This window comes from Balaenoptera ricei, chromosome 2 (assembly GCF_028023285.1).
Source record: "Balaenoptera ricei isolate mBalRic1 chromosome 2, mBalRic1.hap2, whole genome shotgun sequence".
NCBI lineage: Eukaryota > Metazoa > Chordata > Mammalia > Artiodactyla > Balaenopteridae > Balaenoptera > Balaenoptera ricei.
Genome location: NC_082640.1, coordinates 63,243,998 through 63,266,005, shown reverse-complemented (window position 1 = coordinate 63,266,005; position 22,008 = coordinate 63,243,998). Strand labels below are relative to the sequence as shown.

The window sequence follows — 22,008 nt, the reverse complement described above, 5'->3', positions numbered from 1 at the left end:
TGGCCCTCACCCAGCCCCTGCCCCCTGCCACCCCGCCTCCTCTACCTCTGGGTGGGGAATGGGACACCCAGAGGGAGACAGAGTCTGACCAAGGGGGTCAAGGTGAGGACACAGGAGAGCAGGGGGAGGGGCCTTGGGTCTCAGGAGTGGCCTCTAGGACTTGAAGTGCCTGTGGGTATGCTGAGCTGGACACAGAGGCAGGGGGATGACTCTGCAGGGACTAAGGGTAAGAGATGCCCTTGGGATGGGCGGAAGGCAGCAGTAATCCCCTCACAACTCCTAGGAAATTGCAAAGGCAGAGGTCTCGAGATGCAACTGACACCTGCAGAGGGATGGTGGCTGGGGTCTTCCAGATGTGAAGGGGGCTCCAGATGTGGGTAGCTCTGGGAAGGGAGCTGGATTGGAGGAGGGCAGCCCCCTGCAGAGAGAGCGAGCCTGGCGTCAGCCCTCCCAGGTTGCAGCACCCGCCGGCAATGCTGCTGCCTTCCTCCTCACCCCAGCCTGCACCTTTCCTCGCTGGGGATTTGGTTTTATTTATTTATTTTTTTGTAGGGAAGGATGATGGAGGCAGATGCTCTATAGCACAGCCCCTCCACTAAAGGGAAAACAGAAGCCCCTGCTTTAGAAGCTGAAGTCCTCAGCCTGCGATGGGGCACCCTGCCCTGGCTCTCCCCAACGCCCCCCAACCCCAGTCAGGCCTGGCCCCGCTGGTTCACTGGAGGGCCTCTTCAGACATCCATCCTCCCTCCCAGTGCCCCCGGGGTGCCCTCGTTCCCGGCTGGACCTTCCCTTCCCCTGCCCCGCCTTCCGTGAGAACCCCCGCTCTGCTCCCGGACTCACCAAGGGGGGCAGTGGGGGCACCGGCCTTCCTTCCGCGCAGCGTCGGGGGCCAAGTCCCAAGGCGAGGTTGGGGGGCCCCCAAGGCTCCCTAGGGCGGGCTTCTCTCTCTGGACCCTTCGGCCCTTGGCCTCAAGGAGGTCCTCAGAGCCGCCACTGGAGACATCTGGACGGTGGGAGGGGGCGGGGCCTCCACGCTCCAAAGAAGAGGCCAGGAAATATCTCTCCCAACCCCCGCCGGGCTCTGGTGGGGAATGAGCAAGGGTCCGGCGGGTCCGAGGCTCTGAGGCCACAGGTGAACCGGGCACAGGGTGACCGAGGCGACGCCGGTCCGGTCCCAGCACGCAAGCCAAAGTCTGAGGGATCGGAGGGCGCCGGGATCCCTTCAGCCCACGCCCGGCATTCCCGGGGCTCGGCACCGTCCTGAATTCGCTCTGTCCAGTCCAGATCGGCCGGCTCCGGGCTCCGCCGGGGTCTGCCCTGCCCTGCCCGGAGTGAGCTGGCACCCGTGGGCGCCCGGGGCGCGCTCAGCCCGGACCCCGAATGACCGCGCTCCGGCACCTGCGGCGTCCGGAGCGGCCGCGAGGGTCTGCTCAGCCTAGCCCCGGGGTCCTCCGGGGGCGACAACGCTCCCGCGGCTCAGTCCATGGTCGGAAAGGTCCGGAATCGCCGGGCCCCGGGGGGAGGGGCGGTGTTGGCCGCGGGGACCAGGTCCCCGCCGGGCCGGGCCGAGGGAGCGCGGGGCAGGGGGCCCGGCCGGGCTGGGTCTGGCGGCCGGGCGCGGGCGGGAGCGGCGCCGGGCGGAGGAGAGGAGGCGAGAAGAGCAAGAGGAGGAGGCGAGGCGAGGAGAGACGAGGGGAGGGAGCGCGCGGCGGGCCCGGCGGGCCGGGGCGCACGGGGCTCGCAGCCTCCGCTCCGCTCCGCCGCCTCCCGCCCGCTGGCCCTCGGCTAGCAGCCTGGCCAGCCCCCGGGCGCCCGGTGGTGCCGGTGGGGCCACCGGGCGCCGGGTCGAGCTGGGCCTCCTTCGGCCGCCTCGCCCCGCCCTGCCCCGCCGGGCTCCACGGGCCTGGGCCCGCTTCCCGAGCGCCGCGCCGCCCGCGCCCCGGCCGCCCCCGGCCCGCCCCACCGCCCCCCGCCGGACTGGCCGCCCGGGCGGGCGCTAGCTCCCTCAAAGGCCGCCCAGCTTGCTCGGCTCCTCTCGCCTCGGCGCTGTCAGGGAAGGGGCCGGCCCCGCGCGCCGGGAGGGAGCTTTTAAAGCGACACACACGCCTCCCAGCGCCGAGCACCGACCGCGCGAGCCGGGGGGTCTCGCCACCCCGGGGGCTGGGAAACGTCCAGCGCTTGCGGGGCTGGAGGCGGGCTCACCCGGGCGCACTCCTGTTGACCTCGGGGCGCGGAGGGGCAGCGGGTTAGGGGCTTACTCAGTTCCTTCCTACCTTTCCAAAAGCCCCTTCCCCCACTGCGGTGCGCCCCGGGCTTCCCTTTTGGCTAAATTGCCCGCATCCAGGCCCTCCCCCTTCCCCCATCATACCTCAAACTACTCCCAGACGTTGCCTGAAGTCAGATTCATTAAGAAAATAGAATACTGACAGCCTTTACTGAGCACCTACTGTGTGCCAGGCTCTGGGCTGGATGGGGCTGGAGTTGGAGATTCTGCAGATGACAGGAATGCATTAGACACAGGTCACTTTGTTCAGTTATTCATCCATTTACTCAACATTTATTCAGCACCTTCCGTGTACCAGACCCCACGCTAGACTCTGGCGTCTCAAGAAGGAAAAGCAACACTTCAGGAAGCTCACAGCTTGTGAGGACACTCCTGAGTAAACTCAGGGGCGGTAAATGCAGGGCAAAGGCAAGTTCCAGGAGCAATGGTAGGGGAGGGGGAGGGTGGGAGCAACCCAGGCCAGGGGCTGGCAAGCTCTCCTTGAGACAAGCCCTGAGCTGAATCTCAAAGGAGAAGTAGGAGTTACCCAGGTGACTGTCAGTGTGGGGGACGTGTCGGTGAGCATTCCAGGCAGGGAGGAGGGTGAGAGCAGAGGCTCAGAAGCAGAAGTGAGGGGGAGCAGGGGGGGGCGGGTTGAACCAACTGTGGCCTTTTAGAGATAACCATTTTGACAGATCTGTGGAAAGTGGATTTGAGGAAGACCAGATCCTGAGAGACCCAGAGGCCATGGTTAGAAGCTTGGGTTTTATCCTGAGGTAGAGGGAAGCTATGGTGTTAGGGAGGAACCCGGTCCTGCTCACCTCTCAGGAGATCCCTCTGGGGCTTTGAGGGTGATGGATCTGGGGGCAAGGACACTGGCAGGAGACCAGTTAGGAGGCTATTACAAAAATCGAGCTGAGAGAGGAGGGGCCTGCATGGCAGTAGGGATGGAGAGGAGGCAATGTTTTGAGAAATAATTTAGTAGAACATGGGAGGACTTGGAGACCGGTTGAACTTGGAGAGGGAGTGGGAGTCCAGGATGCCTCTGCTTATAGCTTGAGAGACTAGGTAGATGGTTGTGCTACCCACTGACTTAGAAGAACAGGTCTGGGGTGAAGATGAGGCATCTAATTTGGGACAGGTGGAGATATTCTGAAGACAGTTGAGTATACGATCTATGCCTGGGCTTGAGAGTATTTTTTTTTTTTTAATCATCATTAGAGGGGGCTGAAATTAACCAGGAAGCCTGTGTAGACCAGTAACAAAAGCAGTAGGTCAGGCTGGAGACTTGGAAAATAGTCCCTGAGAAAGATGGAGCTGGAGTGGTCAGGGAAGTAGAAGAACCAGGAGAGTGGGCATCATGCAGACTCAGGAGGAGAGGATTTGGAGGAAGCAAGTGCTCCACAGTGTCAAAGGCTGCAGAGAGCAGCTGTGAGAAAAGGAATGGAAAGTATCTATTGTCCTGGTATTAGGAAGCCAGTGGTGGTGTGGCAGGGGCAGGGTTTTTTGTTTTTTGTTTTTTTTGGTTTTGGGTTTTTTTTTTTGGTGGGGAGAAGGTGGGAGGAGGCAGGTTGTTGGGCACTGAGGGCTGAGTGGTTGGTGAGAAATAGGAATTAGTGAGTATAGGTGACATTGTCAAAAGTTCAGATGACAAGGGAGTAAAGATCTTGAACTAGAGGCAGATGAAGGGTCAAGGGAGGTGGGGCTGGATGGTGGTTTGAGGTTGACCCACAGGGGGCTTGAATTTCAGGGATGGTGATGTGTCATGGGTACTAACGGTTTCACTTGTTCTCCTAGTGTACAGTTCAGTGGCATTAAGTGCATTCATGTTGTTAGGCAACCATCACCACCATCCATCTCCAGAACTCTTTTCATCTTGCAAAACTGAAATTCTGTGCCCATTAAACATTAACTCTCCATCCCCCTCCCCCCACCCCCTAGCAACTAGTACCATTCTACTTTTTGTCTCTATGAGTTTGACCAGTTTAGATACCTCATATAAGTGGAATCATACAGTCCCACCAATCACTTTCATGGAAGCTATGATGTTAGTAGATTGCCAAAATAAAAAATGGACTGTGCCTGAGAAAACAAAATGAGTTTCTTATCTTAGGTCCATGGAACCATCTGCCCACGTCCAGGATGGGGGAGATATATTTCAACTTGGGAGTGTTAGGAGACAGTGAACTCAGTTTGAAAGGATGGGATGTGACTACTTAATACCTAATTGATCTCGGGTTGTGTTAATAGAAGTATGGTGTTTAGAAGAAGAGAGGTGACATTTCTTCTGTCCTCTGTGTGGATCAAACTATGTCTAGGACCCCATTTCACTGGGTATGTCCACAGGAGGGCAGCCACAATGGAGGAGGTATGTGTGGGGAAAGGGAGGACTGGTGTGTATGTCCTGTGAAGAAGAGTTAGGCTGGTCAGGGAAGGCTGGAGAAGAGGAGTCTCAGGAGAAGGGGTCTGTCTGTAAATCCTCAAAGGCTGCCACAGGGAGAGGGGGTACTCGGGCTCACCTTCCTTAGTATTCACAGATTGACCCATTCTCCCTTCCCCCCAGCCTCCCTGGCCACCTGCCCAGATATCCCATCCTTCAGATCTCTGCTTAGATCTACCCTCCACCTCCAGACAGCTTTCCCTAGCCCTTCAGTCAATAGGGAGGAACAGAAGTACTCTTTTGGACCTTAACCAAATGTTTCCCAGGGTATTCATTTAATGTGCTAGCTGTGTGACCTTGGGCAAGTCACTTAACCTCTCTGAACAGGGATAAGGAGCCCATAAACATTTTTATTTTTTCCTGTTTTGGCTGTTTTGCCAAAAAGGAAAAAAAAAAGTTGTTTTCTACTGTCTCTTTGACTCAGAAAAATAGAGATGATAATAGTACCTACTTTCCAGGGTCATTGTGAGCACATGGAAGTACTTGGCCCAATGCCTGGGACCTGGTAGGTACTCCATAGATGGTAGCTGCTATAGACTCTTTTTAATGGCTTTGTGTTTGTAAGCCTTATTTCCTTGTGAGGCTGTGAACTCCCAGGATGGTGTCTGCCCTTGTCTCTCACATGGACCAGTGGAGTGGAGTGGACTGTGACAGCTAGTGACTTTTACTTTGGCCTGTTTTCCATCATCCCACTTCCTGCATCCCTTTCCTTTGGGAAATTCCTCCCTGTTGTCACATAGTCCTGGTGGGCTGTCTGTTAAAGTGCCCACTGTTCCCATCCATCCCTATCCCATTGCCAGCAGGTAGGCATGTGACCCAGACTTCACCAATCACAGAACCCCATTTTCCAGCACCAGTGATTGGTCCAAGGGGTGAGCACATTCCCAAGCAGGGCCAATCAGACTCTTTCCCTGGGATTGATATGTGGATGCGGAGAAGGAAGCCTTCTTTCTACTGGGACACAAAGCTTGATGCTGTAGTCCCAAGGCTGCAAACAAGTCATCTTTCCCACTAAAAGTTGGACCCAGGCAAGGCAACAGAGGGGAGGGGAATTTAGAGAGCATGATAGCAGCATTGCTGAGAGTCCCAATTTGGGCTCTCATGGCCTTTGTTCCTGCAGTCCTTCTTTTAGTCCTGGGAGCTGCAATAACATCCTATCCATCTGTAAGAGCCAATACGTTCCTTTATTGCTCCAGCTTGTTTGGTTGGGTTCTTGTCTCATGCAACAAATAGGAGCCTGACAAATACACTCAGGGAATACTAAATGAATAGATGATTGACTAAATGATTGGGTTTCCAGATGGGGTGGGATGTCCAACGTTCCTGAAGCTAGAGGGTTGGGAGCTGCTGCCCTGTGGCCATGGAAGGGAGGTAGGGTATTTGGGAGGATACTGCATCAGGCAGGCTTGTATTTGTGTCCCAGCTCTGCCATTCACTAGCTGTGTGATCTTGGGCAAGTTACTTGCCCTCTCTGAATTTGAGGTTCCTTATCTGTAAAATAGGCAAAATAATAGTGACTGCACAGGGTTGCCTTGAGGATGGAATGAGATAAGGAACAAGAAGCACCAAACATAGTCCCCAAGGTGAGGGTAGGGGAGGCAGGAGCTAGTAGCTGTTTTTATTAGCCTGCACTCGATTGTGGTGGATTGGGCGGGACTGAGATTGGCCTGCAGCTCAGGAGGGAACAAAGATTCAATCTGTAAGCTGGATTCTCAGAAGGAGTGGGTCCTGGCATGAGGGAGGCTGTGCCAGGGCCAGAGTGAGTGTGTTCAGGCTTGAGAGAGAGAGAAGACAGAGATAATAGAGCAGCTAGCACTTAGGCAGTGGAGTTGGAAGGATCTGGCTCATAAGCTAGCTTTTCCGCTAACCGTGTGACTCACTAAATCTTCCAAGCCTCAGTTTCCCTTCTCTGTAAATCCCTTCCTGAGAATTGTCTTGAAGACTAAATAAAGCAGTCCATGTACCATGTTCAGCACAGGGCTTAGTAGGTGTTCAATAAAAATTAGCTATTATTATTGATATTTGTGGCTTCAGGAAATTTTCTGAACACAAAGGTGGGATGAGTGTATAACTCTATAGACAAACTTTTCATGAGGAAGTCCCCGAGTCAAGGAGAGTCCGTATCTGAGTCCCCCAGGAAAGGCCATTTCAGAACAACTAGGTGTCATAAGTCCTTCTGTGTCTGGATAATGGTGGGGCTCACACTGGGGAAGCCACGTCTGGGGACATTTCTATCATCATCCTGCCCACCGTAATCTCCTCAGCTCAGGAAAGGTTCTCAGAGCTTTCTACACTGGCTGCTTCCTCTTCCTCACACCTCATCACCCTCAAACCTTGTAACCTGGTGGCGGTTGGCATTGCATGGCTGAAATCACCCTCACCGAGCAAGACCCTGATCTTGCTAAGACCAGCGGACATTTTTCCTCCTCTGCCAAAGGCGATGGCTTTGTGGTACTCGACCCTGTGGGGGCTCGTCCTACTTCCCGGCACCCTCTCCTCCATGGCATCATGTCTCATTTCTCCGGATTCTCTTCCTACTTCTCCGAGGACTGCTTCTCAGTTGGCTTAGTGTCTTCTCCCTCTGGTCTCTTAAGTGTTGGTGATCCGTGGGATCCTCAGACTCTCTTCTCACTCCATACACCTTCGCCAAGGGAGCTCTTTCACACTCCCTAGAAGTTCTTGCCTTCCAGTTTGCTATTTCCACGTGAGACCTTTCCAGACCTTCAGCTCATATTGCCAACTGCCCATTGGACATTTCCATGAGGCCGTCCTGCATGCACCTCAAACTCAGTGTGCCCAAGTCAGAACCCATTGTTTTTCCCCCAGAATGTGTCCCCTTTTATCTTTCCCATCTCAGAGAATGACACCACCCTCCACCCACCCCATGCAAGCCAGAGAGTTGAGATCACCGTAGACTGTCACTCTCCCACATCCAGTTAGTCACTAAGTCCTGTGGATTCTACCCTCATGTAGACGGGTTTCTTTGTCTCTCTATGGATGACCAGGTCCTTTCTTGCACCCATGGGCCCCTGCATCAGCTGACGGCCAACTAATGGATATGCCAACCCTTAGACTTACCCTGCGGAGTCCACTGTTGCTGGTACTGGCTTTTGGATCTACCTGTTTATGACCCTCCATGGCTCCTCATCCCTACAAGGCGAGTCCGGTCCCCTTAGTTTGGCATTCACGTCTTTTCACGAGCTTGCCCTTGTCTGTCTCTCCAAGCTCCTCTCTATCACCTCTTGCTCCTGATGCTTCTGCCAGGCTGAGCTACTTGCAGCTTTTGCCTCACTACCCTCCTTACACTTCCTCTCCTCTTTGCCTGGAATGCTTCCTTTCTCACCCTTCTCCTCCAGACCAACTTCTACTCCCTCCTGAAATATTCTCCAGAGTGTGAGGTCCCCCCCTCTGTGCCACCAAAGAGCCCTCATCCCCAGCAAGTCCAGCACTTGCCACATTACTTTGTCATTGTGAGCCTGACTCCCTCCCACTAGACCATGACTACTGGAAAGCAGACACCTCCATGCCCTTGGTGTCCAGCAGAGTCTGCTATAGTCAGTTCTCAAGGTACGCTTTTGAATTTAAATCTCTAAAGTACTCAGTTGTTTTACATTTTTATTAAACAATATTTTAAGGTGACCTGAGATGGGAAAAGCTGGAGAGAAGGGGCATGGCACACAGCTCAGGCGGCCCCCCAACACACATGCTGAGCCTTCACACACCTCCCCTGAACCTCTAACACTCCATCCTGCTCTCCTCAGGAAAGACCCGTAAGCCGCGCCCTGCTGTGTGACTTAGACCAATCACATACCCTCTCTGTGCCTCTTCTTCCTCTTCTAAAAATGGGATGTTGGAGTATTCCAGGAAAATGATATTTTTCAGAGTACTTTCACACAAAAATCCCCAATTGGTCTGCCAACAGCATGGGAGAACGGTGGTGTTAGCACCTCTCCTGCCTTCTGGGGGTTCTTATGCTGGCCTTTATCCTTTACTCTTCACTCTCTGGTCAGGTCAATCCCCCCCCCACCCTCCGGTTCCTTTCCATCAGTATTTGAACTTGCTCTCTAAACTCTCCCGTCTTAAAAGTGAGATCCCACTTCCCTCTCCAGGTGCTGTCTCATCTCTTCTCTTTCACAGCCAGACTGGCCCCAAGAGTTGCCCCCATTCCCTGCCTGTCCTCCTGTAGCTCTCATTCATTCCGCCTCCCTTTGCATTCTGGAGTCTACCTCCACTATTCCCTTAACAAAACTTTAAATGCGGAGGTCACCAGTGACCTCCAAGATGCTCAGTCCGCAATCTGGATCTGACTTGTCTTCCCACTGCATTGGTTCAGTCACAACCTCTTTTCTCTTCCCTGGGCTGCAGGGACGCCGTGCCTTCCTGGATCTCTGCTGGCTGCATTTTCACCGCTAGCCCTCAGCTTCCTCTGCCAGCTTTCCACCCTGCCTGTCTTTGAACACTGGAGTTGCTCAGGGCTCAGTTCTGTGTCCTTTTCATTCTCACCCCTGTCCCTTCCCACTCTGTCGTACCCACCTCTTGTGGTTGCAGTTACCACCTGTATAGCTCCCATTCCAAATAAGCATCTCCAGCTCGATTCTCTCCAAGTTCCAGACTTGTAGATCCTCCTGGCTCCTGGGCCATCAGTTGGCCATCAAATTCAAAACTGAACTCGGGATATTTCCTAAACAATTCTTCCCCCTGTGTCCACTATCTTAGCTCTCCTTACAGAAACTCTGGGAATTATCCTTCATACCTTCTCCTCACTCTCCACGTCGAATCCACCTCTATTTTCTCATTCTGCCTCCTGAATATTTTCTGATATCTGAATATTCTCTGCTGCTACCCTCTTTGTCTGAAGCACCGTTATCCATCATCTTTCCATCAGACAATGAAATCCACCTTCTACCACGTGCTCTCTGGTCCTCTCTAAGGTATTCGCTGCACAGCAGCCACAAGGATCTTAAAAAACTTTGAGTCTGACATATCATTCCCCGGCTTAAAATCCCTCATGTGTTTCACATTTTCCCAAAGTCCAAATTCTCACTACATCAGCAAGTCCCTGGGTGGTCTGGCCAGTAGCTCTCAGCTCCCCTCTCTCCCCACCTCCCATTACTCTCTTCCCTTCAGTTACACTGACCTCCTTTCAGTGTCTTGGACGCACAGTGCCTCTGGACTTTCACACATGCTGTTCCCTGTACCCTGGGGGTGCTCTTACCCCTTCTTCACCCAGCTAATTCCTGCTCATCCTCGAGGCCCTGGCTGAAATTTTACTCCTCAGGAAAGCCTTCCCAGAACCTTTCCTCAAATTAGCCCATACCCCCTGTTATTTGTAATTATGTCATACCTGCATTCCCTACTAGAACATAGGGAATGTTATTGACTATAATACAAATGCTCAGCAAATACTAACTGAGGAAGTTCAGGGTGGTTAAGCAACTTGCTTGAGGTCACACAGCTTATCAGTAGCAGGTCTCATCTTAAACCCTTTTAGACTAGTTTTGGTGCCTCTGCCACGGGGCCCAAAACACATACACACATTCCTTTTATCCAAGCAGTGATCACACCTTATCCCAGCTGCTTGTGCAATGACCCTTCTCCCTGCTAAGCCTCTGAAGCAGAGGCCATGCTGTCTTACGTGTTCCTGTGACCCTGCCTTCTCGCTCAGCATCTGGCGTGTGGTGGGGATGGAGTACTGTGTACACTTGTGGGTTTGACTCTCTGTTGATGAGTCCCCCAAATTCTTTTCTAGCTCTGCCTTTCTGCCAAGCACCAGTTTCATTCTTCAGCTCAGCTATGGATTGAGCCTCCTTTTCATTTTCATCCTAGGTTAAAGAAACCTAAACATTTAAAAGAAACTTTTACTAAAAAAAAAAGAATAAATGAGCCAATAATTGAGGGAAGCACAAAAGGAAATAAGACAAAAAGTATAAAATACAAGAAAAAGAGCCTAGACTGGGGTTGGCGGCGTGAACACAGCCTGAAAGGGTTGGCGTGCCGCAGCGAGCCGGGAGGGAGCCGGAGAGGAGGTCTGCAGCCGCCGAAGAGGCAAGAGACTTTTTCTTGCCTCTTTGTTTCACGGCGCGCAAGGAGAGGGGATTCAGAGCGCCGCCTAGACGAACTCCAGAGGCGGGCGCGAGCCGCGGCCATCAGCGCGGACCCCAGAGACTGGTAGGAAACGCTAAGGCTGCTGCTGCCGCCACCAAGAAGCCTGTGTGCGAGCCCAGGTCACTCTCCACACCGCCCCTCCCGGGAGCCGGTGCAGCTCGCCACTGCCAGGCTCCCGTGATCCAGGGACAACTTCCCCGGGAGAACACACGGCGCGCCTCAGGCTGCTGCAACGTCACGACGCCTCTGACGCCGCAGGCTCGCCCCGCCTCCTCCATACCGCTCCCTCCCCCGGCCTGAGTGAGCCAGAGCCCCCAAAGCAGCTGCTCCTTTAACCCCGTTCTATCTGGGCAGGGAACGGACGCCCTCAGGCAACGTACATGCAGAGGCGGGTCCAAATCCAAAGCTGAACGCTGGGAGCTGTACGCACAAAGAAGAGAAAGGGAAATCTCCCCCAGCAGCCTCAGAAGCAGCGGATTAAAGCTCCACAAACAACTTGATGTGCCTGCATCTGTTGAATACCTGAATAGACAACGAATCATCCCAAATTCAAAAGGTGGACTTTAGGAGCAGGATATATTAATTTCCCCTTTTCCTTTTTTTGTGAGTGTATATGTGTATGCTTCTGGGTGAGATTTTGTCTGTATAGCTTTGCTTTCACCATCAGTCCTAGGGTTAGGTCCGTCCATTTTTTTTTTTTTTTTTTTTACTTAAAAAAAATTTTTTTCCCTAATATATGCTTTCTTAATAATTTTTTCCGTATTTTCTATTTTTAGAAATTAAAAAAATTTTTAATAAGTTTTTTCATATTTTTTATTTTAAAAAATTAAACTTTTTTTCTTAATAAATTTTTTCTTAAAAATCTTTTTCTTATTTTTTACTATAAAAAATTAATAAATCTATTTTTAAAAATTAAAAAAAAATTTTTTCTGAATACATTTACTCAATAATTTTTTTTCTTATTTTTTATTATAATAGCTTTATTTTATTTTATTTTATCCTCTTTTTATCTTTCTATTTTTTTCTCCCTTATATTCTGAGCTGTGTGGATGAAAGGCTCTTGGTGCTCCAGCCAGGCATCAGGGCTGTGCCTCTGAGGTGGGAGAGCCAACTTCAGGACACTGGTCCACAAGAGACCTACCAGCTCCACGTAATACCAAACGGCAAAAATCTCTCAGAGATCTCCATCTCAACATCAAGACCCAGCTTCACTCAACGACCAGCAAGCTACAGGGCTGGACACCCTATGCCAAACAACTAGCAAGACGGGAGCACAGCCCCATTCATTAGCAGGGAGGCTGCCTAAAATCATAAGGCCACAGACACCCCAAAACACACCACCAGACGTGGACGTGCCCACCAGAAAGACAAGATTCAACCTCATCCACCAGAACACAGGCAATAGTCCCCTCCACCAGGAAGCCTACACAACCCACTGAACCAACCTTACCCACTGGGGACAGATACCAAAAACAACGGGAACTACGAACCTGCAGCCTGTGAAAAGGAGACCCCAAACACAGTAAGATAAGCAAAATGAGACGACAGAAAAACACACAGCAGATGAAGGAGCAGGGTCAAAACACACCAGACCTAACAAATGAAGAGGAAATAGGTAGTCTACCTGAAAAAGAATTCAGAATAATGATAGTAAGGATGATCCAAAATCTTGGAAATAGAATAGAAAAAATGCAAGAAACATTTAACAAGGACGTAGAAGAACTAAAGAGGAACCAAGCAACGATGAAAAACACAATAAATGAAATTAAAAATACTCTAGATGGGATCAATAGCAGAATAACTGAGGCAGAAGAAGGGATAAGTGACCTGGAAGATAAAATGGTGGAAATAACTACTGCAGAGCAGGATAAAGAAAAAAGAATGAAAAGAACTGAGGACAGTCTCAGAGACCTCTGGGACAACATTAAACGCACCAACATTCGAATTATAGGGGTCCCAGAAGAAGAAGAGAAAAAGAAAGGGACTGAGAAAATATTTGAAGAGATTATAGTTGAAAACTTCCCTAATATGGGAAAGGAAATAGTTAATCAAGTCCAGGAAGCACAGAGAGTTCCATACAGGATAAACCCAAGGAGAAACACGCCAAGACACATATTAATCAAACTGTCAAAAATTAAATATAAAGAAAACATATTAAAAGCAGCAAGGGAAAAACAACAAATAACACACAAGGGAATCCCCATAAGGTTAACATCTGATCTTTCAGCAGAAACTCTGCAAGCCAGAAGGAAGTGGCAGGATATACTTAAAGTGATGAAGGAGAAAAACCTACAACCAAGGTTACTCTACCCAGCAAGGATCTCATTCAGATGTGATGGAGAAATTAAAACCTTTACAGACAAGCAAAAGCTGAGAGAGTTCAACACCACCAAACCAGCTTTACAACAAATGCTAAAGGAACTTCTCTAGGCAAGAAACACAAGAGAAGGAAAACACCTACAATAACAAACCCAAAACATTTAAGAAAATGGGAATGGGAACATACATATCGATAATTACCTTGAATGTAAGTGGATTAAATGCTCCCACCAAAAGACACAGACTGGCTGAATGGATACAAAAACAAGACCCATATATATGCTGTCTACAAGAGACCCACTTCAGACCTAGAGACACATACAGACTGAAAGTGAGGGGATGGAAAAAGATATTCCATGCAAATGGAAATCAAAAGAAAGCTGGAGTAGCAATTCTCATATCAGACAAAATAGACTTTAAAATAAAGAATATTATAAGAGACAAAGAAGGACACTATATAATGATCAAGGGATCGATCCAAGAGGAAGGTATAACAATTGTAAATATTTATGCACCCAACATAGGAGCACCTCAATACATAAGGCAAATACTAACAGCCATAAAAGGGGAAATTGACAGCAACACAATCATAGTAGGGGACTTTAACACCCCACTTTCACCAATGGACAGATCATCCAAAATGAAAATAAATAAGGAAACACAAGCTTTAAATGATACGTTAAACAAGATGGACTTAATTGATATTTATAGGACATTCCACCCAAAAACAACAGAATACACATTTTTCTCAAGTGCGCATGGAACATTCTCCAGGATAGATCATATCTTGGGTCACAAATCAAGCCTTGGTAAATTTAAGAAAATTGAAATCGTATCAAGTATCTTTTCCGACCACAACGCTATGAGACTAGATATCAATTACAGGAAAAGATCTGTAAAAAATACAAACACATGGAGGCTACACAATACACTACTTAATAACGAAGTGATCACTGAAGAAATCAAAGGGGAAATCAAAAAATACCTAGAAACAAATGACAATGGAGATACAACGACCCAAAACCTATGGGACGCAGCAAAAGCAGTGCTAAGAGGGAAGTTTATAGCAATACAAGCCTACCTCAAGAAACGGGAAACATCTCGAATAAACAACCTAACCTTGCACCTAAAGCAATTAGAGAAAGAAGAACAAAAAAACCCCAAAGCTAGCAGACGGAAAGAAATCATAAAGATCAGGTCAGAAATAAATGAAAAAGAAATGAAGGAAACAATAGCAAAAATCAATAAAACTAAAAGCTGGTTCTTTGAGAAGATAAACAAAATTGATAAACCATTAGCCAGACTCATCAAGAGAAAAAGGGAGAAGACTCAAATCAATAGAATTAGAAATGAAAAAGGAGAAGTAACCACTGACACTGCAGAAATACAAAAGATCATGAGAGATTACTACAAGCAACTCTACGCCAATAAAATGGACAACCTGGAAGAAATGGACAGATTCTTAGAAATGCACAAACTGCCGAGACTGAACCAGGAAGAAATAGAAAATATGAACAGACCAATCACAAGCACTGAAATTGAAACTGTGATTAAAAACCTTCCAACAAACAAAAGCCCAGGACCAGATGGCTTCACAGGTGAATTCTATCAAACATTTAGAGAAGAGCTAACACCTATCCTTCTCAAACTCTTCCAAAATATTGCAGAGGGAGGAACACTCCCCAACTCATTCTACGAGGCCACCATCACCCTGATACCAAAACCAGACAAAGATGTCACAAAGAAAGAAAACTACAGGCCAATATCACTGATGAACATAGATGCAAAAATCCTCAACAAAATACTCGCAAACAGAATCCAACAGCACATTAAAAGGATCATACACCATGATCAAGTGGGGTTTATCCCAGGAATGCAAGGATTCTTCAATATACGTAAATCAATCAATGTGATACACCATATTAACAAGTTGAAGGAGAAAAACCATATGATCATCTCAATAGATGCAGAGAAAGCTTTCGACAAAATTCAACACCCATTTATGATAAAAGCCCTGCAGAAAGTAGGCATAGAGGGAACTTTCCTCAACATAATAAAGGCCATATATGACAAACCCACAGCCAACATCGTCCTCAATGGTGAAAAACTGAAATCATTTCCACTAAGATCAGGAACAAGACAAGGTTGCCCACTCTCACCACTATTATTCAACATAGTTTTGGAAGTGTTAGCCACAGCAATCAGAGAAGACAAAGAAATAAAAGGAATCCAAATCGGAAAAGAAGAAGTAAAGCTGTCACTGTTTGCAGATGACATGATACTATACATAGAGAATCCTAAAGATGCTACCAGAAAACTCCTAGAGCTAATCAATGAATTTGGTAAAGTAGCAGGATACAAAATTAATGCACAGAAATCTCTTGCATTTCTATACACTAATGACGAAAAATCTGAAAGTGAAATTAAGAAAACACTCCCGTTTACCATTGCAACAAAAAGAATAAAATATCTAGGAATAAACCTACCTAAGGAGACAAAAGACCTGTATGCAGAAAATTATAAGACACTGATGAAAGAAATTAAAGATGATACAAATAGATGGAAAGATATACCATGTTCCTGGATTGGAAGAATCAACATTGTGAAAATGACTCTACTACCCAAAGCAATCTACAGATTCAATGCAATCCCTATCAAACTACCACTGGCATTTTTCACAGAACTAGAACAAAAAATTTCACAATTTGTATGGAAACACAAAAGACCCCGAATAGCCAAAGCAATCTTGAGAACGAAAAATGGAGCTGGGGGAATCAGGCTCCCTGACTTCAGACTATATTACAAAGCTACAGTAATCAAGACAGTTTGGTCCTGGCACAAAAACAGAAATATTGATCAATGGAACAGGATAGAAAGCCCAGAGATAAACCCACGCACATATGGTCACCTTATCTTTGATAAAGGAGGCAAGCATATACAGTGGAGAAAAGACAGCCTCTTCAATAAGTGGTGCTGGGAAAATTGGACAGATACATGTAAAAGTATGAAATTAGAACACTCCCTGACACCATGCACAAAAATAAACTCAAAATGGATTAAAGACCTAAGTGTAAGACCAGACACTATCAAACTCTTAGAGGAAAACATAGGCAGAACACTCTATGACATACATCACAGCAAGATTCTTTTTGACCCAGCTCCCAGAGAAATGGAAATAAGAACACAAATAAACAAATGGGACCTAATGAAACTTAAAAGCTTTTGCACAGCAAAGGAAACCATAAACAAGACCAAAAGACAACCATCAGAATGGGAGAAAATATTTGCAAATGAAGCAACTGACAAAGGATTAATCTCCAAGATTTACAAGCAGCTCATGCAGCTCAATAACAAAAAAACGAACAACCCAATCCAAAAATGGGCAGAAGACCTAAATAGACATTTCTCCAAAGAAGATATACAGATGGCCTACAGACACATGAAAGAATGCTCAACATCATTAATCATTAGAGAAATGCAAATCAAAACTACAATGAGATATCATCTCACACCGGTCAGAATGGCCATCATCAAAAAATCTAGAAACAATAAATGCTGGAGAGGCTGTGGAGGAAAGGGAACTCTCTTGCACTGTTGGTGGGAATGTAAATTGATACAGCCACTATGGAGAACAGTATGGAGGTTCCTTAAAAAACTACAAATAGAACTACCATACGATCCAGCAATCCCACTACTGGGCATATACCCTGAGAAAACCATAGTTCAAAAAGAGTCATGTACCAAAATGTTCATTGCAGCTCTATTTACAATAGCCAGGACATGGAAGCAACCTAAATGTCCATCGACAGATGAATGGATAAAGAAGATGTGGCACATATATACAATGGAATATTACTCAGCCATAAAAAGAAATGAAATGGAGGTATTTGTAATGAGGTGGATGGAGTTAGAGTCTGTCATACAGAGTGAAGTAAGTCAGAAAGAGAAAAACAAATACAGTATGCTAACACATATATACGGAATCTAAGGGGAAAAAAAGCCATGAAGAACCTAGTGGCAAGACGGGAATAAAGACACAGACCTACTAGAGAATGGACTTGAGGATATGGGGAGGGGGTGGGGTGCGATGTGACAGGGTGAGAGAGTGTCATGGACATATATACACTACCAAATGTAAAATAGATAGCTAGTGGGAAGCAGCCGCATAGCACAGGGAGATCAGCTCGGTGCTTTGTGACCACCTAGAGGGGTGGGATGGGGAGGGTGGGAGGGAGGGAGATGCAAGAGGGAAGAGATATGGGAACATATTGTATATGTATAACTGATTAACTTTGTTATAAAGCAGAAGCTAACACACCATTGTAAGGCAATTATACTTCAAAAAGATGTTTAAAAAAAAAAAAAAAAGCCTAGAAATAGTTGAGGCAAAGAGGTTTGGTCACATATAGCCTGTGGGCTAAGCAATCCCAGATCACTGGCCCCCCATAATTCTTCCCTTTGGATCCTTGGGTCAGTTCCTCACCCACTCTCTTCTCCTCCCTTTTCTGGACTCAGTCCTGGTTAAGGGGGCACTTTCCTGAGCAGACTCAGACTGCTTATCCACACTCTGGCTGATAAATCTGGGGGAAACACTTCGAAGGGGATTGGGGTCCCAGCAACAATGGGGAAACAAAGGCCCAGAGAGAGTTAGGAGAGGTGGACAGTGGGGTTCCATGTTCATTCCAGACCCAGATATGACCGTGCTGGCTGAGCCGCTCTGCAGTCTCCCCAAGAGAGTTATGCAGCCTTGACTTGGCTACTGACCCCGTTCTGGATGGGCAAGGAGAGCAGCAGGGGCTTGGTGCTGGGCTGCTGGGGAATGAGGGCTGTGTGGGCAAAGCTGAGGCTGAACCCAGGAGGAAGGGAGGGGCCAACCAGGCTGGGGCAGGACAGAACAGCAGGTTCTTGTCAAACACACAGTTTAATTCTAAGGCTGTATTCCTTGTGCCTGGGAGATTTTCAGCTTGCAATAGTGTCATTTACAGATGGATTTGCTGTGGCAAATTACAAGTTTGTAAGCAACAGCTTCTCTGACGCCTCGAAGAAAAAAATGCCTTATCCCTGTGCAAATTATAAATTCATAACTAACAGTTTTATCCAACTGAATGTAAAACAAATTCATTACCAGCTACATTATTCCATTGAATACCAAGTGAGTGAACTGCACAGGTTTTGTGAGGATCAGGGACATGTCAGGAAGTGGGGACAAAACAGACTTTCCCCACTTTCTTCTTGTGTCCTTTCGGACTCACCTCAAGCTAATGCTCAATGTAGGCGGAACTGGATGAGTGTACACTGCTCGGATACAAAGGAGGCTGGAGGTTATGGTGGTGGTGGTGGTGAAGGTGACAATGACAGTGGTGGTGGTCATGTACCAAACCAGACGACCACCCTGCTATCGCGTGTGTGCATCTTTTCATATCATTGTTGGAATTGCTGTGTTGTCTTAAGATACTATCTCGTGAAAACTCACACGTCTAAGTCCTTGTGAGTGGCAGGACAAACCCTGAAAAGGGAAATCATTTCTACTGTTAACCCTGCAGGAAGGTGTGTGTCCTCTGAGCAGAGACCAGAATGAGAAGATGGGTCTTAGGCATTGGAGTGGGGCTTCCCTGTGTCTCCCCAGAAGGCTACTGTCATGGGACCAGGATTCAAGGTGCTGAGACCTCTGGATGGTTGTTCCTGAGTGGGGGTGTCAAGAATGTGCCCGCAGTGTGAAGGCAGCTCGGGGTCTGTGGTGGGAGGGTGTAGGCTGTAGTTTATAACCCAGGTGATCTCGTTCCATCTGACTCTGTGGTGTATTCCCAATGTGTGGTTTCTGAAATGTACTTTTTTTTTTCTTTAATGTTGACTGTAGAAAATCAGAAAATGCAAATAAACAAAACTAAAAAATACATATACCACCCATAATTTACTTTGGGTGTATGATCACTTTGGGGTAGATCAGACCTGAAACTCGGCCCCTTCTTCAAATCCATTCAGAAACTCTGAGCACTTAGAAGTCTTGACTAAATATTTGGTGTGGGGGAGAAGAAGAAATGGCCCATACTGCAGCCCACAGGCAAAGGGCAGGGATCCCAGCTCTTAAGGGCTTCCTCCAGGGCTTCCCTGTTGGCACAGTGGTTAAGAATCCGCCTACCAGTGCAGGGGACACGGGTTTGAGCCCTGGTCCGGGAAGATCCCACATGTCACGGAGCAGCTATGCCCGTGCTCCACAACTACTGAGCCTGCGCTCTACAGCCCGCGAGCCACAACTACTGAGCCCATGCACCACTACTACTGAAGCCCGTGCGCCTAGAGCCCGTGCTCTGCAACAAGAGAAGCCACTGCAATGAGAAGCCACTGCAATGAGAAGCCCGCGCACCGCCATGAAGAGTAGCCCCTGCTTGCCGCAACTAGAGAAAGCCCACGTGCAGCAACGAAGACCCAACACAGCCAAAAATAAATAAATAAAATTTTAAAAAAAGCCTTCCTCCACTCCCCCACACCACCAGGGAGTTTCCCGGCACGTGTCCTCCATCTCAGCCTCTCTCCTCCGTGCTGGCTTCCCTGTCTCTCTGCCTTCTTCCTGGATCAATGCACCTCTCTCTGCCGTCTTCCTCAGGAGCAAATGAATTCATCTCCTTGTCTCACGCTGAGTGGTCTGCTATCATCATTTGTCGAAACAGTTGCCTCAAGTATTTTTTTCCAAACAGAGACAGTTTCCTGTCTAAGAAGAATTTTGGTGCCAGCTTTTAAGATAAAATATTTTCACCTTGTTTCATGAATACATGTATCTTTTTAGGACTGAGGGTTATTCTACACATGCTGATACGAAACCTGCTTTTGTTCATTAACAATATAGAGTCAGCAAATTTTTATGTCAACAGATATATCTATATTTTCTGTTTTAATGGCTGCTTATTAGTCTATATGGTTTCTTTAAACCATCTCTTTTTTTGCTATGCATTTAGGCTGTTTTCCAGTTTTTGCTATTATAACACCCACACATCATCCTTGCACATTTTTCTAATTATTTCCTTAGGATAGATTCTTAGAAGTAAAATTTTATTTATTTATTATTTATTTATTTTATTAAAAAATTTTTTTGGCTGCGTTGGGTCTTCGTTGCTGCGTGCAGGCTTTCTCTAGTTGCAGCGAGCGGGGGCTACTCTTCATTGCGGTGCACGGGCTTCTCACTGCGGTGGCTTCTCTTGTTGCGGAGCATGGGCTCTAGGCACGTGGGCTTCAGTAGTTGTGGCTCGCGGGCTCTAGAGCGCAGGCTCAGTAGTTGTGGCACATGGGGTTAGTTGCTCCATGGCAGGTGGGATCGTCCTGGACCAGGGATCGAACCGGTGTCCCCTGCACTGGCAGGCGGATTCTTAACCACTGTGCCACCAGGGACGTCCCAAAGTAAAATTTCCTTAAATGCACTTCCCAAAGGCTTTGTCATTGTTAAATTACTTTTCAGAAGATTTGTGCCAATTTATACTCTCAACAGCTTGTATTATTGTCCTACTTACTATAAATGATATGGTTTGTCTCAGTTATACCCTGAGGTATTAAAGAAAGGGTCTCTGTGGCCACTTTGGTGGCGACAATGGCAACTGGTGAGAGATTCCCAAAAGGATGAAGAATCTCAGGGAGCAAGAATGGGGGCTATGGGATCCAGCTGCCCTTCCCTATATGGAATCTTCTAAGGCCTCCATTGAAGGATTTGAAATTGATTGATTTTTGTGAAGGGAGACATTATTTCCCTTCAAATGATGGTGAAGGTGATGAGTACAGTTGTAGTGATGATAATGATGAGTGGTCATGTGGTGCGGTGACAGGTGACAGTGGTGGTGATGGTGAGTACAATGTCAATGATGGAGATGATGGTGGTGGTACTGACAGTGGGATGGCAGTTATGCTGGTAGTAGTGGTGACGATGTTAGTGGTGGTGATGATTTTGCTGATGCTGAGAATGGCGATGGTGACAGTGGTGGTGATGGTGAGTGCGGCGTTGATGATGGAGATGGTGGTGGTGGCACTGACACTGGGGCAGTGGTGGTAAGTGGTGAGGTGTGAGGATGGTGGTGAGAGGCAGAGCGGATGATAGAAGGGGAGTGGTAGTTCAGTGGTGCTGAGAGCAGTGTTGGTGGTGAAGTGAGCCCAGTGGTGATGGTGGTGGTGAGGGCAGTGATGGCGGAGTCTTGGAGAAGTTCCTGATGGTAGTGCTGGGTGCTATGGAAATACGAAGGTGAAAATGGTGTAAGTGATGATAAAGAATGTAATATAGGATTAAATGGGTACAAAGGGAGAGAGAGGTTGTCTTAGGGATGGGAAACAATGTGAATAAAGGAAGCAGCATGAGTCTAGTGCCTAGAACAGCAAGGAGACCCACTGGCCAGAGGGGGTAGTGGAAGAGCAAATCAGTGGTGGTGGGTGCTGGGAAGAGTCTTGAAGGCGGTGGGAGGAATCTGGACTCCAGGAGGGCAGCATGGAGAGATTTTCTGTATCCTGAGAGGCAGATGGGCTGAAGGTGAGTAGCCTGCAGGACAGAGTAGGCCTGCAGAGGAGAGTGTGAGGCTGGGGCTGTCGGCCCCAGTGCTGGCCTCAGAGGGGAGCAGCAGGTGGCCTGGGCCCTCTCGAGTGCAAGCAAGCATCTGAGGTCCACTGGCAGAGCGGAGGAAGACGGCATGAAGGGGAGCAGCACCTGATCCAACCTTAGAACCCATGGACCCCTGACCCCCTCCAGTCCTGTGTCAGCCCCAACCGGCAATCCCACTCTCACCTTGAGAGAGAGAAGGGTCTAAAACAGTGGTCCAGAATTCTGGCTTCCTCTCTCTTCCCCAACAGCAGCTCCCTAAGTCTGCTAGATGAGCATTTACTCAGTAGCACTGCCTGGGAAGAGCCCTTT

The 22,008-nt window shown here is 48.1% G+C and overlaps 1 protein-coding gene across 1 annotated transcript; it reads right to left on the bottom strand.

Moving 5' to 3' along the window:
• Positions 1-6: 6 nt before the first annotated feature.
• On the bottom strand, positions 7-7,220 carry LOC132360085 (basic salivary proline-rich protein 4-like). Its single transcript, XM_059915192.1, has 3 exons — positions 7,085-7,220; positions 841-1,363; positions 7-418 (listed from the first exon to the last, which is right to left on the bottom strand). The coding sequence occupies exons 1-3, from the start codon at positions 7,218-7,220 to the stop codon at positions 280-282; spliced, it is 798 nt and encodes a 265-aa protein (XP_059771175.1). The 3' UTR covers positions 7-279.
• Positions 7,221-22,008: the final 14,788 nt, after the last annotated feature.

Coding starts and splice junctions, on each gene's coding strand:
- LOC132360085 (XM_059915192.1), bottom strand. CDS start 7,220: ATGAGACATGATGCCATGGAGGAGAGGGTGCCGGGAAGTAGGACGAGC. Junction 1,364..7,084: donor CAAGATCAGGGTCTTGCTCG/GTGAGGGTGATT, acceptor GTCCGGGCTGAG/CGCGCCCCGGGCGCCCACGG. Junction 419..840: donor TGCCCCCACTGCCCCCCTTG/GTGAGTCCGGGA, acceptor CTCTCTCTGCAG/GGGGCTGCCCTCCTCCAATC.